The 12,440-nt window shown below is 48.4% G+C and overlaps 5 protein-coding genes across 5 annotated transcripts; 4 read left to right on the top strand and 1 right to left on the bottom strand.

Moving 5' to 3' along the window:
* Positions 1-2,963: 2,963 nt before the first annotated feature.
* Positions 2,964-3,245, top strand: PV06_04322 (uncharacterized protein; the record flags this gene model as incomplete). The annotated part of the gene is made up of 1 exon (XM_016405199.1): positions 2,964-3,245. The coding sequence occupies one exon, from the start codon at positions 2,964-2,966 to the stop codon at positions 3,243-3,245; it is 282 nt and encodes a 93-aa protein (XP_016263405.1).
* Positions 3,246-3,597: 352 nt separating this feature from the next.
* Positions 3,598-5,871, top strand: PV06_04321 (translation factor GUF1, mitochondrial). The gene is made up of 2 exons (XM_016405198.1): positions 3,598-4,371; positions 4,418-5,871. Exons 1-2 carry the CDS (start codon positions 3,656-3,658, stop codon positions 5,679-5,681), a joined length of 1,980 nt encoding a protein of 659 aa, XP_016263404.1. The 5' UTR covers positions 3,598-3,655; the 3' UTR covers positions 5,682-5,871.
* Positions 5,872-5,964: 93 nt separating this feature from the next.
* Positions 5,965-8,031, top strand: PV06_04320 (uncharacterized protein). The gene is made up of 3 exons (XM_016405197.1): positions 5,965-6,125; positions 6,192-6,820; positions 6,896-8,031. Exons 1-3 carry the CDS (start codon positions 6,122-6,124, stop codon positions 8,012-8,014), a joined length of 1,752 nt encoding a protein of 583 aa, XP_016263403.1. The 5' UTR covers positions 5,965-6,121; the 3' UTR covers positions 8,015-8,031.
* A 589-nt stretch (positions 8,032-8,620) lies between these two features.
* PV06_04319 (uncharacterized protein) lies at positions 8,621-9,721 on the top strand. The gene has a single exon (XM_016405196.1). The coding sequence runs from the start codon at positions 9,108-9,110 to the stop codon at positions 9,306-9,308; it is 201 nt and encodes a 66-aa protein (XP_016263402.1). The 5' UTR covers positions 8,621-9,107; the 3' UTR covers positions 9,309-9,721.
* On the bottom strand, positions 9,657-12,411 carry PV06_04318 (uncharacterized protein). Its single transcript, XM_016405195.1, has 2 exons — positions 11,906-12,411; positions 9,657-11,771 (listed from the first exon to the last, which is right to left on the bottom strand). The coding sequence occupies exons 1-2, from the start codon at positions 11,915-11,917 to the stop codon at positions 10,248-10,250; spliced, it is 1,536 nt and encodes a 511-aa protein (XP_016263401.1). The 5' UTR covers positions 11,918-12,411; the 3' UTR covers positions 9,657-10,247.
* Positions 12,412-12,440: the final 29 nt, after the last annotated feature.

The raw sequence follows: 12,440 nt of genomic DNA, 5'->3' as shown, positions 1-12,440 counted from the left end.
ACAGACTCGAAAAGTTATCGAGTTCAACGTGCCATTGTCTGTTGCCAGTCTGATGTTTTACATCGCATTTGTCTGTCACCTTTCAGAGGTACGCCTAGACCTGAGATTCAGCGGAGGAGAATGGACTAATAAAGGATTTAGAATAAGCTGAAATGATTGAACGTTTGAATGACTATGCAGATGCCGTGGAACGCATGATTCGCTCCATCTACATTCTCGATTACGATGTGAGTATTATTGAGGCTGAGCCGAAGTTGAGCCAGATCACATGATTCTCAAGTAAAGCGGCAGGCCGCTGTCCCAAACGGGTGCCAAAAAGAGATGCTCTGTGGCGGCCAAATACCAGGATGATCAAAGTATCCAAAAAGGTTTGGAAGTCTTAACTTGAAGAGGAAGCGCGGGCGCTGGTCTCGCGCGGGCCCGCGGGAATTTCTGACACTTAGCGTTGCCCCTCGGCAGAGTGTTTGCGACTCCGGTAGGATTGGGCTCTGAATCGAAAGCATAATCAAGCATACTGGAGGGTTCCGGAAAATCTGAAACACGTCGTTGCAGGCTATGTTGTTCATTCATCTAATGAAACGTTGTGCTGTTAGTATTGGGAGGTCAACACGATCTGTTTCTGGAAAGGTGAGCCTGCCTAATTAGGCCTAATGGTACTGGGTCGAGCAGAGGCCCACTCTGTTGTTTACCTATGTAGGTAAACGCTCTGGTTCTGAGATGCTGAATATCACTCAAACTTGTAATAAACACTACTCATTACTGATTTTCATGCTCCTATGGACCGTATTGTCTTTGGTCTCGTTGATTGTGATAGCCAGCTTTCCAGAGCTTTGTCATCAATTTTGGTCAGCCACGACTCTGAAAGCTCTTCATACCGGTCTTTGTCTGTCATCAGCTTTGTCAAAGCCACTCTCCATGGCTCAACATCTTGCTCCGGAACGATGTACTCGCCTTCTTCAGTTCCCTCGCCCGTGAGTGAATTGATGTGAACAAGAACCGAAAGTCCAAGTTTGGCCTCGGGAATCGCTCCTGAGTCCGACGAGATCACAGGAATGCCCCTAACTTGTGCCTCCACCACAACTATTCCCCAGGCTTCGAGCCAAAGTGATGGCACAAGGAGCACCTTGATCTCAGACCATATCTGCTCCATGTCACCGATTGATGGTCGAAGTCTGAAGTTGAGTTTTTTGTTAGCATGCACAATGCATCAACTGTCCTATATGGTACGGCAGGAGAAATGGCTTACTCGACGTTCGGCAATTGTCGTAATTCTTCCTTCACCTTTGAATCGGTGCCCCAGCTAGACAAAGCCACGAATTCGAAGTGCGGACATCTTTTTGCCAAGTCGCGGAATATTGAGGCACCCTTCACAGCACAAGGGTTTACAAATCCGATGGCTGTTTTGTTCCAGTTTTTCCTCGCCGTTGGCAACCCATGGGTCTTACTGTCGGGGTAAGTCCAAGGATGATGAACATGGAACGTGGTGTCAATCTGGCCGTGTTCCTGAGTGTAGCTTTTGATACATTCGGATACTGACCAAATAGCATCAACTCCTTGCATCAACTTGTGTTCGCCAATGGAGTATGACGAGCCTGGGATGCCACCGGCAAACGGTCCGAAAGGAAGCTGCTCAGCTGTATGTACAATCAAGATTCGAGATACCTTGCGGAGGGAGGGCATGATTGACGTCGCCTTCATCATCAAGCCGTCATTGAATAAGACATGTGTCGGTTCGAAGCGGCACATATGCATGCCCAAGAAGAGAAGAAACACTTGGATTTGGATGCTCGCTTGATTTTCCTGCCGCAATCACTTGTTAGTATGCTAACTCTTTCTTGCAGCCCAAAGATGTTTAGGAAAAAGTACCTCGATTAACTTGGCAGTGTCGCGGGCCAAAGCTTTGTCAGGAAGAGCTTCCAGAAAGTCCAAAGCATTGAAAGCAATGTTCTTTACTCCATCAAGACTAGTGAATGAGTAAGTACTTATCTGAGCCACCTCACAACAGTCATTCACTGGCATCGATATAAGCCGAGTTTCGAGATCGGATTTCAGGCCAGCTGCTGCCATTTCGTCAAGGTAGGCCTCGATGCAACTGTCCCAAACGTAGCAAAGTTGACCTGCGGCATGTTTGCGATGAGCCAGATACTTTAACTATGACAGGTTCGCTTTGTAACCGCCAGATGAACTTGAGAGACCCTTCGCGGTCTGAAAGAGAAAAACACGCATTGTTGCTTCGAAATTGATGAGAATGTTTGATGATGGGTATGCCTAGCAAGCACAATAATGGGATTTCTCTGTGTATTTATATGTTCTCCTCGCCCCTGCGAGAGGAGACCGTTCGCGAGACGACCACCTCATATTGAGGCCGAGGTGGACATCATTGTACCAGGTAAGTATCACCCCCAAGATAGGACGGATACCTCGCTACAAAAGTCAAGGTATGAACAAACTCCTAATATTCGGGGAAGTCATTCCGGCCAGACTCCACAGACGCCGTACCAATCTCCTTTCATCCTACACAGACATAGCAGGAACCTCGACAGACCAAACACCCCAAACGCTGCCGACTTCCTCGAGATTTCTAGTAGCCCTTCGCCGACGCTCATTGCCGGTGGATTGGTACATGGGAAAACGTTGAGAGAGGCCGAGCCGTCCACCAAACTAGGAAGAGACAATCGCCACAGGATAGGTCGATTGACTCTCTTGTGCTCCACGGAGTCCACGCAGTACGATGTTTGTCCACTTCAACTTTTAGACTTTGCCTCTCCTCCTTTACGACTCCGGGGTCCGCGCATTGTGTCCGTGAATTCTTTCTGTGCAGATGTAATATGTAGTAGGAACAGTACGTCTTCCCATTACGAAGCTAGTGAATATTCCACCCAGGGCTACATGTTGTGTGAGTGGCCTGGGTTTCAATGCTTCAAGGCTTTCCCCATGCTCTGACCGAGAGCTACGTGCTCTACATGGACCAGTACAATAACGCCGTGTCGGCGTTCGGTGTAATTGTCATCATTCTCTCGGCTTTCAATCTATCAATATCGGCACATTCGAAGCAACCGGATCCTGATCTTCAACAAGCGGCATACGGATTCGCGATCTTTGCCATGACTCTGTGCGCTTTGCTCATTGCTCTGTTCCTTATTTTACCTTTGATCTCCTTGCTTGTGACGGTATATGGTTCTCTTCTCACGAGAAAACGTATTTTCAAAGAAACCAAGGCCGAGGGACAACCACGCTCGGTTTAGTCGGATTTGCTTGTTGTACTGCTTCGGACCGCGCAGTTTCGTAGGGGAAACTGTGGCAGTGTAGGTCACGCTACTTCTAGTCGTCCTTCGCGGCGGCTTTTGCTCTTCCATATACACGTATCACATCCGCAAAATTTCTTCCATTTAGTTCTATAAGGTCATGAAATCTCAACCTGGATTCGGACGAGGACGTCTAAGGTCAATACAATCACGTGCCAAGGCGTAATCAAGGCGTATCGAGACATGTAGTCAAAAGCGGCAACCGTCTCCTGAGGGCTCCGGAGTGGTAGAACTATTGCTTGCGCTGGCAAATCTTCGGGCATCAACGCCTGGACATTTTCTCGGACTGCGGCCTTAGAGCAGAACATTCGACGGCGCATTCATGACTTGAATCACCCACACTCACTGGCATGAAAGGATGGCCGCAGGTCTTTGCACGGCGAAGAGCTGCATTTTTAGCTCCTTCTGCCCCAATATGGTCGTTGAACACTAAATACCCGTCCTTTCGATCATTCACTTCATCAACTGCCTTTCGCGCCGCACCATCCGTTCCAAGCGACCTCGAGAAAAAAATTGCAACCATCCCAATCGAACGGTATCGCAATTTCTGCATTGTTGCGCATGTTGACCATGGCAAGAGCACCCTCAGTGACCGCCTGCTCGAACTTACAGGCACGATCGAACCCGGTGCAAACAAGCAAGTCCTGGATAAGCTAGATGTTGAAAGAGAGCGAGGCATTACAGTCAAGGCGCAGACATGCTCCATGATCTACAGCTACAAAGGGGACGATTATCTCCTCCACCTTGTTGATACCCCTGGTCATGTCGACTTCAGAGCTGAAGTCGCTCGTAGCTATGCGAGCTGTGGCGGCGCTCTCTTGCTAGTTGATGCAAGTCAAGGCATCCAAGCCCAGACAGTTGCGAATTTCTACCTGGCCTTCGCTCAGGGCCTGTCACTGATACCGGTCATCAACAAAGTCGACTTGCCTCATGCCGACCCACCCCGGGCCTTGGAGCAAATGCACGATACTTTCGAGTTGGACCCTGACAGTGCTGTCCTCGTGTCAGCAAAGACAGGTCTGAATGTCGAATCAATCCTCCCGGCAGTTGTTGAGCAGATACCTGCGTGAGTATACTCAGACAGCATATCATTCACTGCTGACTTGAAGTAGGCCAGTTGGTGACCCTAAAAAGCCGCTCAGACTCTATTTGGTCGACTCATGGTATTCGAGCTACAAAGGTGTTGTTCTATTGGTACGACTGTTTGATGGCGAGCTTCGGGCTGGTGATCAAATCGTCTCTTTCGCAACTGGAAACCGTTACACCGTTGGGGAGGTTGGTATTATGTATCCTGATCAGACACCACAGAAAGTACTACGAGCGGGACAAGTGGGCTATGTTTACTTTAACCCTTCGATGAGGAAGAGCAGCGAAGCGAAGATCGGTGACACATATTCAAGAGTAGGCTTTCAGAAGCAAGTTCAACCCCTCCCTGGCTTTGAGGAACCCAAGCCCATGGTTTTTGTGGCTGCCTTCCCGGTCGATCAAAGTGAATTTGAGCATCTCGAGGATAGCATCAATCAGCTTTTGCTTAACGATCGAAGTGTGACGGTACAGAAAGAATCGTCACAGGCGCTAGGTGCAGGTTTTCGACTCGGGTTTTTGGGTACCTTGCACTGCTCTGTGTTTGAAGATCGTCTGAGACAGGAACACGGAACCAGCATCATCATCACACCCCCTACAGTACCTTTCAAGGTCATTTACAATGATGGCAGAGAGGAGATTATCACCAATCCTGCCGAGTTCCCCGACAATGATGAAGCGCGCCGGGGTGTTGCAGAGCTGCGTGAGCCATATGTTCTAGCGACTCTAACATTCCCTGAAGAGTACCTTGGGAGAGTCATGGAGCTGTGCGAAGCCAACCGTGGTGAACAGAAGTCTATGGAATATTTCACTTCTTCCCAGGTCATCCTCAAGTACGAGATGCCGCTAGCTCAGCTGGTTGACGACTTCTTTGGCAAGCTAAAGTCAAACACTAAAGGATATGCGACGCTCGATTACGAGGAAGCTGACTGGCGTTCGAGCAACATTGTCAAGCTCCAATTGTTGGTGAACAAAGAACCAGTGGATGCCGTGTCGCGTGTTCTACACCAATCTCAAGTACGCTATGTGGGCAAACAATGGGTCGAGAAGTTCAAAGAACATGTTGATCGGCAGATGTTCGAGATCATCATACAAGCTGCTGTTGGGAAACAGATTATCGCTCGAGAAACCATCAAACCATATCGGAAGGACGTCCTCGCGAAATTACATGCAGCCGACAAAACGAGACGAATGAAACTTTTGGAGAAACAAAAAGAAGGTCGCAAGAAGTTGAAAGCTGTGGGTAATGTGGTTATTGAGCATTCAGCCTTTCAAGCGTTCCTTGCAAAGTAGGACATGGTCGACGATGGGGAAAGTATACTATACAGGTTGTATTATATAATGTCGGGTTTGGACTCTGAGATCCCTCATCTGAACTGCAAATGCAAAGACACTTCCTTCCTGCGAGGGTCTATCTTGTTGACAAGACTATCGGACATGATCAACGCCGGAGTCGGCCACTTCTTCGACTCGACAGTTTCTTTCAGCGATATTCTTGACATTTGTCACTTGCTAGGTTTGGCTCTTTGTTCGCTTTTGGTGTCTCATTGTCAACTTCTTTTGACACTTGTGATCTATTTCGAAGACGTCGAGGTATTTCTTTGTTTGACGATGCCTTTGCTCGGACCATGTTATAATTCCTTGATTACGCCAGATTGTGCAGCAGGAAACAAAACTACATGCGCAACTTGTATTGAGAAAGCACATCAACGAGGAAATACCTACCTAGTTAAATGAGTAAGTATCTACCTGAAGTGGTGGTGTTGGTGAACTTGGAGTAAAACTGACTAATCTTGTCCCCAGATCAACACCCAAGACGTCCGGCACCTTTACAGACTGACATTTGTCAACATGAACGTCCAGAATCGAGTCATAGCCAGCATTCAGTCCGTCAGCGATCACACCTAGACACTCCCGTTTCTTCCATCTACTCGCCCCCGTTGTATTGGCGTCACTTTTTATCACCACCTCGACAGGGGCAGCAGGAGCAACAGCACCAGCACCAGCAGCAGGTCATGTCGCTAACGTTTGGTATAGAGCTAGAGTACGTCTTCGCTTTCGACCTGAACCCGAGAGTGGGGTTCGAATGGATGGGTACCGATGGGATGACGGACAAGGACCTTTTTGGGCATGATGACACCGGAAGTGGAGATGACTTTGCGTTGAGCTCCGACCAAGAAAGTGAATCGTCCATGGACTGGGAAAGTAGTGAGCCATCCGAGAAGACGGAAGAGCACAACGATGACGACGACGTACATCACAGAAGAGTTGTTGTCGTATCTCGTACTGACCGCGGCAGGTCCAATCGCCATCAAAATGCACGTATCGGCCTACCCTCGGCAACAATGTTCTTGACACAGTCTATCTTGGAAAATTCCGGCCTGGAATGTACCGTCGGTGAGAGAGGTTATGGTTCGTGGAACATTCAAGTGGTACGTTTGTTGTTTTGACATGTCTCATGTCAGGCGTTCAAAGTGTCGACTCACTAATCTCGTGTGTGACAACAGGACGGATCGATTGACGAACCGGAGAAACTTTCCAAGTATATTCCAGATAGACTCGATGCTGAAGACGAGGGAGATTGGGTGGTGTCTGGACAAGAACTCGTGTCTAGGGTATTGACAGCTCCTTACGAATTTTTGTCTTTTGATGTTTTTAGGTCCAGCGACGCGCTACGAGAAATTTCAAGTTATTTAGAGGCATTACATGGCAAACCCAAAGACCCCTTTGGGGTTTTTGTCAATGAGTCTTGTGGGTTCCATGTCCACGTTGCCCGTAAGCCTCCTCCTCGTCAAGACAGCAGCAGCAGCAGCAGTAGCATGGACCACAGTGATGACGACGACGACGACGATGATGATGAAATGATCCCATTACCTATTCTTCAGCATTTGGCTTACTTACTGGTACAGTTTGAAGAATTGATCAATGTACTCCACCACGAAAGTCGACGATGTCGTTCCGATTGGGATTCACATTACGTCCAGACGAACCTGATGGGTATCAGACGATCTTCTCATTGGTGTCGTCACAATGTCGAATCGGTCGACCTCATCAAGGCCCAGAAAAAAATCTTTCACAAGGACATGACACCATCTGGTCTCGCCAAACTCATGGACGCCACCCTTCGACCGAAACTTGACGGCTCCGGTAATTTGGTGCTCGAAACGAGGTACAAGTTTGTCAATTTTGAACCGTTGACCTATCAGGGAGGGGCCAAAACGATCGAGTTCCGTCAACATATCGGTACGATGGATTTCGATGAGATTGCTCATTGGACCCATTTCACCTTGTGTCTCGTGAGGACCGCAGAAAGAATGGCCTTGTGCGGCGGTGATCAACAATTTGGGGTCAACGACAGTCCATGTTCTCCCAGCTCATCAAGTCCTGATCATTTGCCGGTGTCGTTTCGAAAGAAACAAGCCAACAAGTACAGGTTGAGATGTGCCAAACTTCAAGACGAGTTTGAAAGAATGTATGATTTGTTGGAGTTTGATGAAGATGTCCGTGGTTATTGGCGTAAAAGGTTCGTCAGGTTGAACCCGGCAGAAGGGTTTCGGGTCGGAAAGGACCAGAATGGTGTAGAGTACATATTGGATGAGGAGGATCGTTGTCCTAGTTGTATGTAATGTAATCGAGATAATCGGTACCTACCTAGTACATAAATTTATTCTGTTTTGCCTTTGTGTACATAGAGACAGTAAAAAGGAGAAGATGTTTTTGTTAGAAATACTCCGTACAAAAGTCACCAAAGAGTTTATCCGTAGAGTCTTACCTGTTTAAACAACAATTTCGAGCTTACTAGTAACATAAAGAGTGGTGCATATCCGTATGTACATTTTAATTACTTTACGGACGGGATACCCTTAGGTATTGTACCTACTCCGGTGCCCGTACGGGGCAGTACTCCTTACTGTGTACGGCGTACTCCTGGACTTGTAGATACTCCGTAAACTACCCCAAAGTTCCCCTTCCCCCCTTGCTAAACGCGTTCGACCGGCCCTTTACCCCGAGTCACTCCGTACATGTCTACTCCGTGCCTGGTCCTTAGCGCGTTCCGAGTCAGACATGGCCCTGTCATAAGCCTGAATCTCCGAACATTCCACAAACATCCCTGCCCTCCTCTTACATACTGTACAATTGTTTGTTCCATCCACACACGCCTTTTGGTTAAAAACGTAAAATGATACGTCGATTCCCTTCACAATGTGACATTGCGCGGCGCGAGCGGTATCTGTTCTCCGACTCCCTTGTACCTCTCCTATGGAGGGTACTCGTAATACCCTGCGTTGATTAGAATTTTCCCCCCTTATCTTTTTTTTTTTTCCTTTCGGTTCTCTACGCCACCGCCAGATTCCCTTATTTGGAGGTTCGCGACTACTTTTTGAGTACTTTTGTTTGTTCTCTTCTTTCTTTTCACACACACACACACACACCCACCCAAACTCACTCACTTATTTGGTTTTTACTCTGTTACTAGAATCAATTAGAGCATTAGATTTGCTGTTTTCAAGATCCCTCTCTTTGTTGCCTTTTTGCTTGACAAACAATCCCAAAAAAGCTTTACAAGATCGATAGACAAAAGATTCAAGACAAAGACAAGACAACATCACATCTCGCTCTCTCCAGAGAAGTAAGTTCCAAACAAGGAAAACCAAAAGATTCAAAATCGTACACACACACACACGCGCGCGCGCAAACAAACAACAACAAACCACAAAAATGTCTCACTTCACTTTGACCACCTTCCTCGCCACCACGGCCACCGCACTCGCTCCGTTTGTCATTGTTTACAACATGCCTCAGACCACCAACAAAACTCACCAATTGACCACCTCCTCAAGTCTACCAAAACCGAGACCACTGGCCACTTTGAGGGAGGTCAAGGAACAACAAGGAAAGACCGAGTTCAATCTCATCTAACCTCACTCCGTACTTCAAACACCGTGTCACGTACCACTCAGAGACAATACATCGTCGCCCCGCCTTGCGCGATGCGGTGCGATGAGATGTGATACACAATACAACAACAACAACAACAACGACGACGACGATGATGACGATGATGGATGAGAAAGACGATGGGATGGGTCGCTGGGCTGCTGTGTTTCAAGAAGTGTTGATGTCGGGTTTCCATCTCACAAAATGGTAAATCCTGTTGAAGGAGCGTCACAGGAGACAACAATAAACGTCAGGAATATGGGTTTCGTTATGGTATGGGAGTCAAAATATCTACCCCTTTTGGGTGGTAATACGGAGTATGGAAGATTCTCTCTTTTCAATCCGATTCACTAGACTACCTAGAGAATACATTTCTTTTCAAGATCATATCAAGACAACCACTTCTATTCATTCATCATTGCTACTTCACCAACTACCTAGGTATATAAGAACTACCTTTGTCAGCTTGCTGGCAAGGCCAGTACTTCAAGTATACCTGGTAGCCAAGTACTAGTACTCCGTAATTGAAACAAAATATCGACCTAGAGGTGTTCATCCACCCTTCCACCCAAAAGGCACAAGGTGTGAAAACATTGTTCTTCCCTCGGTCGGGTCTAAATGCTCAACAAGACGCAAAGCAAACTCCCTCGATGTATCGTGGTATCACTTTTGCCACACAAAAGCATGGCAATGGACTGTAATCGATTGATGACGCTGCAATGTTCCCAATCCCCATTGCATGCCATAACGCCTCTTCACGCCCCTCCTTCCACCCCCTTTCACGGTCTTTGTATGAAATTGATATCAAGGTCGTCCCGTCATTAAAATGTGAGGTTGCCCACCCTACCTCAAAGAGAAAAGGCATGGGTCACCGCCGTGATATGTACATGCGTGTGATGTTGGTGTTTATTATTTGATCGGTTAGACCACGACCTGTCGCTTTGCAGTCTCGCTGACCACCAATGGCGCGCACAACGGGTTGAGTTTGAAAGCTTTGGTGGCGCGCGTCTTTGAGACTTGAAGATCATCTTGATCCGTCGAACTCTTTGTTGTTACATCCTGCTTGGTTTGCCAGGATTGGGTCTCAAGATATTTTGGGGAATGAGGCGTTGGAGTCGCGTCCTCGTCGCGTAGACTTTCAAGATGCGCGAACGATACTGGTGGAACTCGGGTTGGCATTGCAGAAGTCTTTGAGAATCGCGGCGACTCATCACTGACGGACTGATAAACCGAAGGTGTTTCCGCCAGTGGAAGTCCTCCGAATTGGTCCCCAAGACATCGAAGGATCGCAACAAAGTATTGATGTAGATAGGCAAAGATATTCTCATCGCCGACTATCTCCGCTAAGCTGCGTGGCGAAGCTTGTCCTGCACGCCGCGGGTGTCCATCAGGATCGACCGTACGCGACGTCAGAAACGACGACACAGGTGTATAATTTCTTGAAGATTTGGAGTCGGCAAGTTGTGCTTGTTCCTCTACTTTCCGTCGTTGCTCTTCTTGATGTCTTTGCGCTGCGGCTTCAATTCCTTTTGCCATGCTAGCAAACGCCTCCCAAAGCATTGGACATGCTTGGAATGCACGGCTGGCATCTTTCCCTGCGAGAGCAACAAAGGCATATGCCCGTCGTCGTCCACGCGCCCTCGGATCTGTCAGTCGGAACACATAAGCAATGGTGTAGCCCGTATTCGAGTCGCCAAAGCAGAAAGGTCCATCCGACATGCCGCGTGGGAGCAGCTCGCAAGATAGAGTCCGAATAACTGATGCGCGCAACTGCGCATAGCTTTCGCGATCGTCGGGAGATTTCGCAGTCAAGTAGGTTAGTGTATGGTCATGGCAGTCGTCGGAATGCGAGTGAGGAATAGATCGCGCCGGAGACTGCGAGGAGGCAAAGGAAGAACTGTACGATGAGGGTTTAGAGTCGTGATGGTCGTTACTTCGTCTTCTCCGTAGACAGACAAATTCTCTCGAGCGCAGAACTGGCGCTGTGGTAGCCTTCTTCCCATTTGGTATCTTGCTACCTGGTGCGCCCACTGGGAGTTTCTCCGCCACGGCCTTGGGCACGCTGAAGCTACAGCTGGCACAGGTGTCGCCTTCGGCTCTTCCATATGGCCACTGAAGGCTACTTTCCCGCTTTTGTCGGAACAATGGATGTTTTTCGATCGTGGGACTGTCCGGCTCGGTCTCAGAATCGACGCTAGTAGAAGCGCCGGAGAAGTCGGTTGGTAAGGTCAAGTTGGTGTCAGTCTTTCGGAGGTTTGGCGATGGGTGGCCATTTTGAGTAGATTCAAAGGGGGTCTCGTGGACTTGTGTCGTAAGGGATTCGGAGGAGGAGCAGGCCCGTAGTGATGGCGACGGTGGAAGACACAAGGAACATTGCACCGGGAGGACTTGTGTACAGAGGACTGATTTAGGGCCATGCGCTTCGCAGAAGTGCGTAAGTGCGAGCTAGAGAGAAGTTGTCAACATCCGTTGCGATAAAAATGGCATGCGCATCCTGGACGCATGTGAAGATGTCATGCGCCAGGCCGGTTGCGCAATCATGCCAAAGCAGTTCCCAAGGTATATAGGTGTGGACTTACTGTGAAATCCATGTTTGTTTCCCAATCTCGTTATAAGCCTTCTCTCATAGCTTATAGGCGTGGTTGTCCATGATTCTCAGGCAAACGCAGCTGTTTGAATCGGGGCTTGCCATGAGTGCTCCTTCCACCCACAAAGATTCAGGAAAGGACGCAGCTTTTCCAGGCCAGGTACAAACCTTGTCGTCAGGTGCGCTGGTGAAGCGTGTGTCGAGAAGGGAGCAGAGAAGGTAATGTTGGGACTCGTGTGACCTAAGGTGGAATCAAGGGTTGAATCTGGCTTTGAAGAATGGAATAGACGCGGTCCTATCCGAGGGCGGTGGGTACCAATAAATGCGACAGTGCGCCGATGGGAGATGCGTCCGAGTGTTGGAAGGGACAAAAGAGTAAAATACAGGTGAGAGGAAAGTGAGGCCTGTGGGAAGATGAAGGAGAAGGAGGAAGTGTCGGCGACCTCGTCGTCGGTCAGTGGTAAGTCTCCTTATTACAAAGGGAGCGGCAATGGCGAGTGACTGCATTGGGAATACGGAGAGTGGCA

The sequence above is a fragment of the Exophiala oligosperma genome (assembly GCF_000835515.1).
Source record: "Exophiala oligosperma strain CBS 72588 unplaced genomic scaffold supercont1.4, whole genome shotgun sequence".
In the NCBI taxonomy this organism is placed as follows: domain Eukaryota; kingdom Fungi; phylum Ascomycota; class Eurotiomycetes; order Chaetothyriales; family Herpotrichiellaceae; genus Exophiala; species Exophiala oligosperma.
Note: the sequence above shows the minus strand (reverse complement) of the source record. Positions and strands in the feature narration are given on the sequence as shown.

Coding starts and splice junctions, on each gene's coding strand:
- PV06_04319 (XM_016405196.1), top strand. CDS start 9,108: ATGTCTCACTTCACTTTGACCACCTTCCTCGCCACCACGGCCACCGCA.
- PV06_04321 (XM_016405198.1), top strand. CDS start 3,656: ATGAAAGGATGGCCGCAGGTCTTTGCACGGCGAAGAGCTGCATTTTTA. Junction 4,372..4,417: donor GTTGTTGAGCAGATACCTGC/GTGAGTATACTC, acceptor GACTTGAAGTAG/GCCAGTTGGTGACCCTAAAA.
- PV06_04320 (XM_016405197.1), top strand. Junction 6,821..6,895: donor GTTCGTGGAACATTCAAGTG/GTACGTTTGTTG, acceptor GTGTGACAACAG/GACGGATCGATTGACGAACC.